This window comes from Pleuronectes platessa, chromosome 2 (genome assembly GCF_947347685.1).
Source record: "Pleuronectes platessa chromosome 2, fPlePla1.1, whole genome shotgun sequence".
NCBI lineage: Eukaryota > Metazoa > Chordata > Actinopteri > Pleuronectiformes > Pleuronectidae > Pleuronectes > Pleuronectes platessa.
In genome coordinates this window covers 21,333,636-21,346,289 of record NC_070627.1, presented here as the reverse complement: position 1 = coordinate 21,346,289, position 12,654 = coordinate 21,333,636, and the positions used below count along the sequence as shown (strand labels likewise).

Sequence of the window (12,654 nt, the reverse complement as noted above, 5' to 3'; positions counted from 1 at the left end):
TGCACTGATAAAAGTGATTCTGAGAGCATGTAATTGTAACACAATTATATCTATGATATTAACAATAAATATGTATGCTTTTAGTTCTACAAAAAATATATAGTTGTCGACTTAATCTGCATCTGTTGAAAATACAAGAGATTATTATTTTTTTTCTTAACAATATGTATTTACGAAATCTCAACTAATCTTCTTCCATACAAACATCCAACACACATTTTATTGTTGCATTTACGCTGCAAAGTGGCGGGAGTCACGTGATTTCATGCACCTGCGTAGTGCTCTGCCATAGGCTGTGCCTATTGTGGTCTGAGGTCAGGAGGCGGGGCCCCATTTTTGGCTCAGAAGAACTTTCTAGCATGGCGACGGGTCTCATCACCTTCATTGATCAGGTAAACTTTGCGCCAAAATATGTTTCTGAAATATATGCACTGCAGTAACACAATGTTGTTTCATTTTAATCAGAAGATATTTTTTTTACAGTTTCATTGGACTTTGTGCATGGTGAAGCCAGTTTGTCATCGACGGTTCGACAACTTCCAGGTAAGGTTTTCACATTGTTAAAGAAATAAAAATAATGTAAGAGGGTTTTTATGACGATAATATAAGTAAGTGGCTTTACACAAAGTATATTTGAAGAACATTTTTAGCGACACTAACAGGGTTTTCATGGTGCCGCGGCGTTTTCTTTACCCCGGGGCCGCACTGTCTGCGTTTGATCTGCAAACGGCTTCGTGTCGCGGTTGTCAGTTATTCACACCGGCTTCGGTTGAGCCACCGAAAAGGTCCGATATGGATAGTTTATTTTTTGCCTGCTGCACACGCATGTGACACGTGCCTCTCTCGTGCGCGCGCGCTCTCTCTCCCTCTCTCTGTCTCTGTCTCCCTGGCCCGCTCGCTCTCTCCCTCTCTCTATCGCGACACGAAGAGAAGCTGCGCCGGAGAACAAGTGAGTTGAAGTTTCACTGCCACGGAGCAAAACGATTTTTTTTACAAGCTTACATGAAAGCTATCATTTTTCTTGGTTTGACATAATCTTAAAATGAGTCAATCTAAGGTAAACTCAGCTTCTGCGTGAAAGAGCAGCCCCCCCCCCTCCACACACACACACACACACACACACACCCTCTCTATGTCTGCTGCACAGTATGCAGCAGAGAGGAACGGTCCACAAAGAGGACTGGTCTCTGTGATCTTGATCTTTTCTACAGCAAATTATTCTGACCCATCCACCATCGTCACACAAACGGTCTCACAGATCCTGGAAATCAATGAAAATGCTTGATATTACGATTGTGTTAATTTAAATAACCAAATCCTTTAAAATAAAATAAAACTACTCTATTGTGACTCAGCAAGGCTGTACAAGATACCCATTTGTCAGCAACTATTATTTTCATTGTTGATTTCATTATTGATTAATCAATCCATAAAATTGTGAAACATGTTAATTAGTTTTTTCCCAATGCCCAAGGTGATATCCTAAAATGTCTTTACTCTCACAGTGGAGTAAAGAAATCATAACATTCACAATTGAGATAGTGAGATCTGAGTATTTGATTATGCTTTCATAAAAAATGCTTAAAAATTATGAATGAATAATCAAAATACTTGGCAATTAATTTAATGGTGGAAAAGTAATCTATTAACTGATTTATCATTGAAGCTGTATGACCGGTGACACATTTTAAACATGATTTATGTCTTCATTAAATTTGTCTCCCTTCAGTAGAATCAACATAAACAAAATTATGTTTTATGACAATAAAACATCATTTTGGTTGTTTGACTTAATGTATGACTTGCTTGATCAGTAACCATCTTGATGATCCAGTCTGTGTTTCATAAAGTAGCGTCATCTTTCTAAAGCATTCCAAGCAAAAGTAATGATTTTTAAACAAAAATTACAAATCAAACAAAACAAACTGTTCGCATCCTATGCCAGTCCTGAGCAATGCATGCACAACTTTTTAAATGAAATGAGAATCATCAGGCCAAAATCGTATATCGTAAATCATACTATAGTCGCAAAGGGCTTTCTTTAAGTGAGGTATATTATAAATACAATGTAAAAGTAATGCCATTCAATATTCTTACTATTGATCACACAGTAAAATGTTTCCATAAACAGAAAAGTTCAACAAATTTTGTGTGTGCTGTCTGTTGTAGTTCCTGAAAGAAAAATTAAATGGCAGGTCAGACTAAAAAAGAGAAAAACGGAAATCTGAATCAGCTAGGAAAATTGCAGTCTATTTTTAAATGACTGAGCAGCAAAATTATTGTCTTATGTTTATTTTTATTTTTACTTTTGTCGATGGACAGACGGACCAAGAAATGGAGAGGTGAACAACGTTTAATGGAAGCCAAGCTCCCTGCCCTAACAATGCCTACATCAAGAATCTCCTGCAGAGTCCCACCCTAACCTTCCCCAGAGACCACTCACTTTGCTTCTCCTTCGGGGTCTGGATGTACTTGGATCTAGCCCCTGGGTTTCAGTCCTAATGGGATGGATTTGCAAGATCTGTAATTTTGTTTGCCCTGAAACAAATGAACTTTTGAAGCACTATAGGTTTAGGCACAACCACAGAGAGTTTCTTCCCTGTTTATATCCTGATTGCCCTTGCTCTTTCAAAACCTGGAATGCCCTCAAGTCACATTTGTCAAAGAGACATCCAACTAACAAATCCACACCAGAAGTGAATTGTTTTAGTTGTGAACTTTGCAGTTATTGTGCCTCCTCTGAGAAGGATTACTTCCAACATCTTGGAGTTCATCTTAGGAAAAGTGAAACTGTGCACTGTGTCTTCAGGGAGTGTGATTTTTACACAAATGTGTATGGAACATTTGCATCACACAGATCCCGACAACACGCATCACATTCTTCAAGTGACTTCCGGGTTGAAATCGTACATGAGTATGTAGACCAGTCAAATATTACAGATGATATTGCTGTAGCACAATGTTCTGAGGCTGAGGGTTCAGCAGAATATGACTGTTCAGGAGAGGAAGAATTGAAAGAAGAAGAAATTGAACTGAAGCTAGGCCATCTTTTATTAAAGTTAGAGAGCATTTATAATGTGCCAAGCAATTGCATTAGTGAAGTAGTAGCAGAGCTCCAGTTTATATCTTCTTCGGTGTCAGTTTCTGATATAACAAAAACTGTAAATTCATGTTTAAGGAAACATGAGGGGGTGCTTAATGACTCTGCCATCTCCGATTTAGTCAAACACTTGTGTGAGACAAACCCTATTGGCACAGCTTTAAGAGCTGACGGTCCTCTTGCCACCTCTTACAAAAGGCATGAGTTTTTTAAGAAGAAATTTCACGTGGTAGAGCCTGTCGAATACATTCTGGACCAAAAGGAAGGTCAAACATTACAATACATTCCCATTCTTCAGTCATTGTCACAGATTTTAAGTGTGAAAGACATACAGGAGAAAGCTTTCAACTCTTCATATACTACTCTCGATGGATGTTACAAGTCATTTCGTGACGGAACACATTTTAAAGAAAATGCACTTCTTTCAACTGAAGACATAACTCTTCCTCTCATTCTCTACATTGACGATTTTGAGGTTTGCAATCCTCTGGGGACATCCCGAAAAAAACACAAAATCACTGCAGTGTACTGGGTATTGGCAAATATTCCACCACAGTTTCGTGCTACATTGAAGTCAATTTATCTAGCTGTGCTTTGCAAGGCAGTTGACGTAAAGAAGTTTGGTTATGAGGCAGTGCTTGAACCACTTTTAAAAGACCTTGTCCAGTTGGAAGAGGAAGGGCTCTTTATTCCTATGTTTGGAAAGAAAATCAAAGGCACAATAGTTTGTGTAGTAGCGGACAATTTAGGTGCCCATTCAATCGGTGGCTTTTTAGAAAGCTTTTCTGGATCTCATGTTTGTAGGTTTTGTTTGGGAGAGCTGTCTGAGTTTCAGAAAAAAGAAGTAAGAACTGGATCCTTCCGAGGAAGAACGAAGCAGGAACATTCTCTTCATGTACAAACTGCTTTAGAAAGTCCCACTCTCACTCACTGCTTTGGTGTGAAAAGGCAGTGTGCCTTGACTAATACATTAAGATATTTTAACGTTTTGTCAGGGTATCCACCAGACTTGCTCCACGACCTTTTCGAGGGAATAGTACGTCTGGAGTTGGCTCTGTGCCTTAAGGTTCTGATAAAGAAAAAATACTTTACTGTATTTCAACTCAATGACCTAATCAGACAGTTCAGCTACAGGTGGACTGACAAAGCTGACAGCCCACAGCCTGTGCCACTGAACTTTGCCACCCAAAACAGCGTCGGTGGAAACGCCCATGAAAATTGGTGTTTGTTGCGCCTGCTCCCTCTTATCATTGGTTTCAGAGTGCCAGAGAGTGAACCAGCATGGCATCTTCTAATGGATCTAAAAGACATTGTTGAACTAGTGGTTTCTCCAGTTCACACCGATGACACAATCAGATACCTTGACACCAAGATATCAGAGCACAGGCATAGATACATGCAGGTTTTCCCAGAGGCAAAACTTCTGCCAAAGCACCATTTCCTTGAACATTATCCACAACTAATCAAGGCTTTTGGACCGCTTGTAGCTCTGTGGACGATGCGCTTTGAAGCGAAACATAGCTTCTTTAAGCGAGTCGTTCGACATACTAGGTGTTTTCGCAACATTTTATTGTCTCTTGCGGTTAAGCATCAGTTCATGCTGGCTTACCATATGCATGGCAGAGACATCCTCAAACCTGCCCTCAATGTCTCAAATCTGTCCACAGTGCCTGTGGATGTCCTGAAGGAAAGCATACAGGATGCGGTGCAAAGAAAGTTTCCTGGAGAGACATGTGTTCATGTGACCAATACAGTGATTTGCCATGGCACCAGTTACTCAGTGGGAATGATCTTGCCCCATGGATCCACTGGAGGGCTTCCAGACTTTGTTGAACTGAGTCTAATCCTCATTGTCCATGGCGAGCCTGTATTTGCTGTCAAGTGTTTACATTCCTGGTACAGTGAGCACCTCAGGGCTTTTGAATTGGAATCCACAAGACAAGCGACTGTCCTTAAAATGCAAGATTTAACAGACTCTTACCCTCTTGCCGCATACACTGTTCAGCAAAAGCGATTTGTCACCTTGAAGCATCACATTCTCCTGCAAGATTAGGTAGTTGTATACACTATACATTAGCAGGTTTTTAAAATTTAAAATTTAAAATTGTTGTCCAATATGTACCTATGAAACTGCAAAGGACCTTATCTACTTAACTGAGAATACCTCATGCTCTTAACACATTGCTCTAAATTGTTAAAAGGTCCAGTATGTAAGATTTAGGTGAAAGGGATCTATTGGTAGAAACTGTATACAAATCCTAATCCTAGTGATGTTTTCACTAGTGTGCTTCATCTAAATTGTATGAATTTGAGTTTTCTTTGCCCTAAAATGGGCCCTTTGTTTAAATACTTTATATTAACATCAGTAGTGGGTCCTCTCTACAGAGTCCGCCATGCTTTTTACAGTCATCTAAACTGGACAAACTAAACACCTTTTTTAGTCTTTATGACAACTGAAGGCTGCCACAGGTTCTAATGTTTCTTATGTCTTTCTCTTCAACTACAGAATCATCAACATGTCTGCCAAACTCCGAGTCATACTCCGAGAACAAATAAGGAAGCTTCCTTTGCCCTCAGGAATCCCAGAGACTGTGGAGGATTTGAAGAATATCGTTCAAGAGACATTTGCAATCGAGGAAGATTTTAGTTTGCAATTCCAGGACCAGGAATTTGATGGTCAGTTTTTTACTCTCCTTAAAACATGCGACATAAAGGACAAAGACACCATCAAGGTGGTTCTTGCTGAGCCAGTGATCCTGGAGAGCTTTGATAGCAGTGGTGCAGACTTATCAGAAGATGTTGGTTCCACTGCATCTAGTGATACCATCATTCTCTCTTCTCCAAGGAGCACCTCCTCCCTTCGTTCTGTGTCATGGCCAGCTCAATTTGAGGTACCTACCTTCGCCTTTGACACCGAGCTTGTTTTACAAGCTGCAAATGAAGTTTACCAAAAGGACGGAACCCTACTTAATAATCCTTCAGTAAAATCAAACATTCTGGAGAAATTAGCAGAGAGTATTTTTTTCTACACTGCATATCCTTCACAGGCACAAAGAGAGCAGGTAGCAGTGGCCCTAATTATGAAGCACCCTTGTTTGAAGGACCCAGTTTCATTTAATGGTTTGTACGGCTGGCACAACAGCCTTAAGTACAAGATGGGGAATTACAGAGCGAAGGTCAAACACCTTGGACTACCAGAGTTACAGGTTAATACTCTGAAGAGAAAATCGGCTGCAGATAGCACTCCAGCAAAAAATGTGAAAAAGGCAAAGAAATCGGAGGTGAATTACCTCCCACCTCCTCCTCAAGGCGAAAGTTTGGAAAGCCTTGAACAGGTGCGAGTGGAGCTTCTTTACGAGTTCAAGAAGAGGGACAACGACAGCGTGATCAATGATAAGATGGCAACAACCTTTTCACTGCGTCGAAGTGATGTAATTCTCAATAAACCACCGGTGATTGACTTCAGGGCTCGATGGCCTGCCCTGTTTGCGCTTTTCCAGGTATTTTCTAATAATTTCTCTAGATGGAATTAATCATTATCGGCTTGTATCTCAATCTTTGTTGGTCTCTCTCAGGTCGAGGAGGAATTCCGGAGGATCACTTTGAAGCCACTCCAGTCCACATTCCTAGGGAAGTTGGATCAATATACACCCCAGCTGTTGAGCTTGTTCAGGAGGAAGGGAGGAGCTGTCGGGAGGAAACTGGATGAGACCCTTGACATGTTAAATAAGGCACGTACTTATAATAGTATAGCAGTTAGCTTTGTGTAGTAGCATTCTGATTCTACATAATTTAATATTTAATATTTTTGTAGGACAACAGCATTGAATCTAGGAGAGAAGCGGTGGTCAGAGGCCTCATTCTCTACCTTGGAGAGAAGCCGGAGGGATTTATCAAAGTCTACCAGGTAAAGATAAAATACATCTGCCTTGTGTATATATTTCTACTGAAGTATTCATCACATTTTCAGGTTCTAAACAAGGCACAATTTTGGAAAATTAATATGCACAGTATAGTTAAATGCACTATAATACAGCTGGAGTAACCTCCACTATGCAAAGTAAATGGCATTTAAAATTAACCTTACAAAACAAGAAGATTTTAAACATGCATAATAGAGATCTGTTTCAGGCATGCAAACTTTAAATGTTTTGGCAAAGTTAGTCTTTCCTCAAATTCTTACTTTTTTTGCATTGCTGCAGTGCTTAATTAAATGCAAAGATGATTTATCCAATGGTGGGTCTTACAATTTTGCTTCTCAATGGTAAAACCTCAAGTTCTACTTTTTTCACGATTAAAATGTAGTTAATGAAAAGTGGGTCAGTTTGGACCCCCTTCCCAATTCAATTAATTAGCGTCTTTGTCAACAGAAATAAACCAAACAAGTGAAGTGTAATTGTAACTTCTGTAGAGCTAAATGAGTAACAACAGTGTAAATTTAACTTAAGGTGGAATTAGTGGTTATATACTAAACAGAATATTCAATCAGTGGCATTTCCTTGAACTTTTTTGTCTCCTTATGTCCTCAATGTAAAATAACTCAGACGTGATTACAACACTGTTTTTGCTTTCAAACAATGCTTTTGTTAATCATTGGATTTACATAAAAGGGATAGAAAAAAAATTGTATTCCCTAATTATCTACTTCTCCACTATGCCGATGGATGGTAGGGTGAAGTGTTTGAGTCCACAATACACTTCAAGAGACTTAGGAGTAAACTGTGTTGCAGCCGAATACAATACATTGAAGGCAATTGTGACCTCCTTTGTTAAAATAAAACACCATTTTAAAAAAAACTAAATGCCTCCATACTGCTTGTGTGGCGTCACCCAAGTGTCTGCCTGCCACTACCCTAACCCTAGACTCAGCCAGTGGTGAGTTGATGAGTGATTTTTTTCATTTTCTGTGAACTATCCGTTTAAAATTAAAGTGCTTTAAAAAAGCTATTAAAGCTTTAAAGTAAATTTACTGAAACCTGTCCTTATGGTATATTTTACAGATTTTTGACAATGACGATGCTGCAGCTCTCCAAGAGGCCATCAGTACAATGGTACTGAACATCTTTATGGTCAGCAAAGCCAAGGATGAAGGTCTCGACAACCAGATAGGAATAGCCATCGAGGGAGAAGAGGTGCTTTTCGGTATTTCTGATGTTGCACATGCTTGTGCCTTCCTGATCGGACTTACGTATGCCTTGGAACTAAGCTATCCTAAGAAACTGAAATATACCTTTGAGGTTTTTCAGAAGATCTTTCTAGAGCTGGAGGATGTAAACCTCAAAATGTCCTCAAAGGTTCATGATCTCAAGGTCATGTTGCATGCCTAAAAGTCAAAATGACGTCATAGGCCAATAGTTTGAGTGACCTTCCTCTTTTCAAGTTCAGCAGGTTTTACTGTTTCAAGGTCAGTTTACGTGTTTAAAAGCCATACAGACATCATAAAAGGAAGAGAGTTGAGTGAGCTTCCTCTCGGCTAGTTCTTTAGTTTTGGGTTTTACACAGCACTTTCTCAGGCTCTTCTAATGCACTTTCTCAGGTATACTGAAAACGTAAACGACTACATTTATATTTGTGTTGCTGTATGCTTTACAATAGTTCCTTGCACTTTAAATTGTACAGTCAGCTAAAGCAAATGGCTGTCACCCAGGGCTGGACGATCATTACAATTATCATTTATAATTTTTAAGGGGAATTCAATTTTTCATAATTTGGTTATTTTGGGATATCGTGATGAACAATTTGGATTTCTAAACTGATACAAAGCTAATTTTATTGTAAATGTTAGACGACTAACAAATCGTTCAGCCCTGTCAGATGATAATTTCATATGTGTATCGTGTTGTTTTTAAGCACCAATTGTTTCGGAGTGAGAGACTTAAGGATTAAGTTGCATTTCAAAATGTATTTCACCTTGTGAAGTGCTTTAAATAAATGTTTATACCTGATGTGGGTATTGTTCAGAGATATGTGATTTGGAGTTAATGACAGAGCCAATAAACCCTGTCAATTTTGATGACTATGAATTCTCCTTTAGCACCATCATGTTGTTATCACAATATTGACATATACACAATAGGTCAAAAATCTGAAGGGCAGATATTGAACGCTGTTAGTTTTGATTATTTCATGACCAAAATGTCAGCTTTTAAAAATAAGGCTGAAAAGTGACAAATTGATGTCCATTATATTTAACTGAAAAATAGTGTTTGATCTACTTGGAACAATTGAGGCAACTTTTTGCATCAGATTACTATGTACAACAAGCAAGACTGGTCTTTGTATGAAGTACTTAATTATTTGTATGTATGAAGCACATTTTGCCAGTAAAGTCAGCTTAAACTTTCTAGTTGAATAACGTCAGTTTTCAAGTTAAGTCAGCAAAATTTTGCTAGTAAAGTAATGCAATTTGTTGAGTAAAGTCAACTTAATTATGAAAGTAAATTTAAGTTAACTTTACTTGCAAAGTTTAGGTGATTTTACTTGGGAAAATTAAATTGACTTTACTTGGAAACTTTAGATCTTGTCTAGAAAAACTTAAGTAGTTCATACATAGCCCAATCTTGCTTGAACTAACTAATATTCTGATGCAAAAAGTTGCCTCGATTTTTTTAAGTAGATCAGGCAGGAAATTTTTATCAGTGTGGGAATACACAGTTATTTAAACAGACTGGTTTCCTCTGTAGAGAAGCACTCTTTCATACCTGGGGAATTATAACAACACTCTGCCAAGGTAGAAGTCTGTCAGGTCTTTAAAAGGAAAGAGAGTTACGCCAAAAACAAACATGTGATTAATTGGTAGACTATGTACAACTTTCCTGAAACATGCATCCGACTCTTGAATAAGGTGCAAGTGGATATGGACACTATGTGCTGCTGACTGTGCTCTTATGTTGTCTAAGTAGGGTCCAAAGGCTTTACTGCTGTGATCCACTGACACCGACATCTCTACAGCCATGCATACGTTGATCTGAACACAGCCTACCTTTAACTGGGGCAACTTAATTAAAACTAATTAAATGATCTCAAAGCTAGACTTAATTCTCTGGCATTTCTTTACAAACATTTCACTTTTCACAATGGCTGTTTCAGAAGTTATCAGTTTGCTTACCCTGCAGTGAAGCTGATAATTCTTCTCCTGGTTTAACCAGTACTTCAATTAGTTGTTTTCTCCACATAGTGGCCCACATGCGGAGGCTCCCACGTTACAGAAACCTTATCACAACTCACATTACTCACATATGTAACATGTCTAACACATCACGTGTTTAATCAAGCCCGATGACTGTTAAGTGACAGTAGCAGTAACGTACAGCCTCTTGCATTTGTACTGCTTCATTATGAAATCCCACACACAAATGACAGTATTGTGAAAACACAGACTCACACTTTAACTCAAGACAGTCAAGAAATTGTGGTGCAATCTTGAACCCAACAACTTACTCGTTCTGCTGCGTTCTTGCCACCAGATGTGGATCAAATGAGCAGAACAGCAAATGATTCATGAGCCAGAACAGTCTGCTGATCCTCTGTTAGCACTCGATACCGAGTGACCATTCCAAATCCATTTGGCAAAACCTCTGAAACCTGTGGATGTGGAATTTACCAAATGTACCATGTCGAATGGGACAATATGTACCCTTTCAATTTGAATTCTTCCAGAATAAATGGCTTCTTCAAAATGTTTAAGTTGTCATGGACAATATGTACCCTTTCAATTTTAATTCTTCCAGAATAAATGGCTTCTTCAAAATGTTTAAGTTGTCATTTTTTATAATGTGACTCACTAAAGACTTTAGGTTGAGATTAAAACAATGTATTTACAGTTCTAGTTTTTTTTTATCCACATCCTTTTCAAACTGCATCACAATCAGAACCCAACATTTTTCTACCACGGACACTAAAAATAAATAAGAAAACTACGACTTGGACATCTGAATACTTGTTGCAAAAGTGTCCAACTCAGTTTTCTGATAGCCAGATAAAAAAAGAGATTTTATTCATATTTTTCATGGAAGCAAGAGGAATGACTGGAAAGCAGCAGTGCCCTGGATGATGAGGAGGATGAAAGAGTAGAGAATGAAATGCAGACAAGTTCACCAGCTTCTCATACACATCCTGGTTAGACAGAGGAGAGGAGAGGAGAGGAAAGGAGAGGAAAGGAGAGGAGGAAGAGGGGAGGCGAGCGAGAGGAGCGGATCGAGGGGAGGAAGACGAGATAGGAGAGCGAGAGGGAGAAGAAAGGGTTTTTTAAGAGAAAGCAGATGCAAGTGAGACGGTGAACTGATCCACAGCAGCCTTTTTCAAAGTGAGGAATCGCTATGGCTCACATGAAGGCCGACACACACACACACACATGCACGCACACAAACATTTGGACACACCCAGATTCCTCATGCTACGTGTCACAGAAGAATGAAGAGGAACTCTCTGTGGTGACACACTGATAACAAACAGTCAGAGATCAGTTTTTAATAAGTTGAAAGTTGATAAAGTCATTAATCATGTCAGAGAGGCAGGTGCTGCTGGACAAGTGTATATGTTGCTCTGCCAAGTGTTTAACCTCAGTCTTAAGAGAATCACCGAGCAGGAAGAAACCCGACCTGTTTGTCAGCTGAGGGACGATGCAGACAAATATACTGTATTAACACAACACACGCACGCACAGGCATCCCAAAAAAACTGAACAGCAAGTGAGTCAACACAAGCAAAAACACAAATACACACACACACATCGAGGCACATTGCTGGTTAGTGCTACTCTAATGAAGGATGACAGATGTGCGATAAGGATGCATGCTGAAATACCCTGAGCTCTGAGTGAATGCTGAGTGGGGGATGCACTCATTTCCCCAAAATAACAACAGCTGGTCACAAATATAAATTCAGACCAGGGGATGAAATAACACACATTTTAAGATGTTTTTTATTTTGATATGGTCTTGATATGGCAAACATAAGCTAAACTAGAAGGGCACATTGAGAGCACTTACCTCCACCAAGGGTAATGCCCTTTCTCACCATGCCACAACAGTGCTTCCCATAAATTATCTAGACTGTGGCACCCTGCCATATTATAATTTGTTCTGCCAGTTTCATAAATGACTACTTTTTACTCTTTGCCACGTGCTTGCTCTCTTGATTCTGCTATCGTCCATGAAGTTCTTACCATCCAAGTAGACTTCATATTTTCAGCTGTGCACGTTCCCCAAAGTGGCACGCAATGCAGTTTCTCTATGGAACGCAAGAACTTCTGTTTCACTCTTTATCTGTGGATCTCTTACTACGGATCTGTTTTGTGTGTGACGTTCATGCACCACTTCTACCTCCAGATAAAATTAAATAAAATTCCTATATATCCACCCTTTTTTTTATCCTGACCGATACAAAATCCTTCCACCAAGTTTCATGGTGATCTGTCCAGAAGATGTTTTTGGGCCTTACTAAATAACTGACAGACAAAATGAAAACAACCTCCTTAGCAGAGGTAATAATTAAATGTAAAAGGAAACTTCTCACTGGTGTTTACTGAAATATATTTTGTTTCTTAGTTATTA

At 39.0% G+C, this 12,654-nt stretch overlaps 1 protein-coding gene across 1 annotated transcript; it reads left to right on the top strand.

Annotated features, from left to right (window-relative positions):
• Window positions 1-256: 256 nt before the first annotated feature.
• Window positions 257-9,489, top strand: LOC128462296 (uncharacterized). The gene is made up of 6 exons (XM_053447627.1): window positions 257-392; window positions 484-543; window positions 5,607-6,600; window positions 6,676-6,831; window positions 6,915-7,007; window positions 8,101-9,489. Exons 3-6 carry the CDS (start codon window positions 5,617-5,619, stop codon window positions 8,425-8,427), a joined length of 1,560 nt encoding a protein of 519 aa, XP_053303602.1. The 5' UTR covers window positions 257-392; window positions 484-543; window positions 5,607-5,616; the 3' UTR covers window positions 8,428-9,489.
• The last annotated feature ends 3,165 nt before the right edge of the window (window positions 9,490-12,654 follow it).

Bases quoted from the DNA above. Each gene is read 5' to 3' on its own strand.
- LOC128462296 (XM_053447627.1), top strand. From the start codon at position 5,617: ATGTCTGCCAAACTCCGAGTCATACTCCGAGAACAAATAAGGAAGCTT. The intron at 6,832-6,914 runs GCACGTACTTAT...ATATTTTTGTAG, and splicing joins CCCTTGACATGTTAAATAAG to GACAACAGCATTGAATCTAG. The intron at 7,008-8,100 runs GTAAAGATAAAA...TATATTTTACAG, and splicing joins GATTTATCAAAGTCTACCAG to ATTTTTGACAATGACGATGC.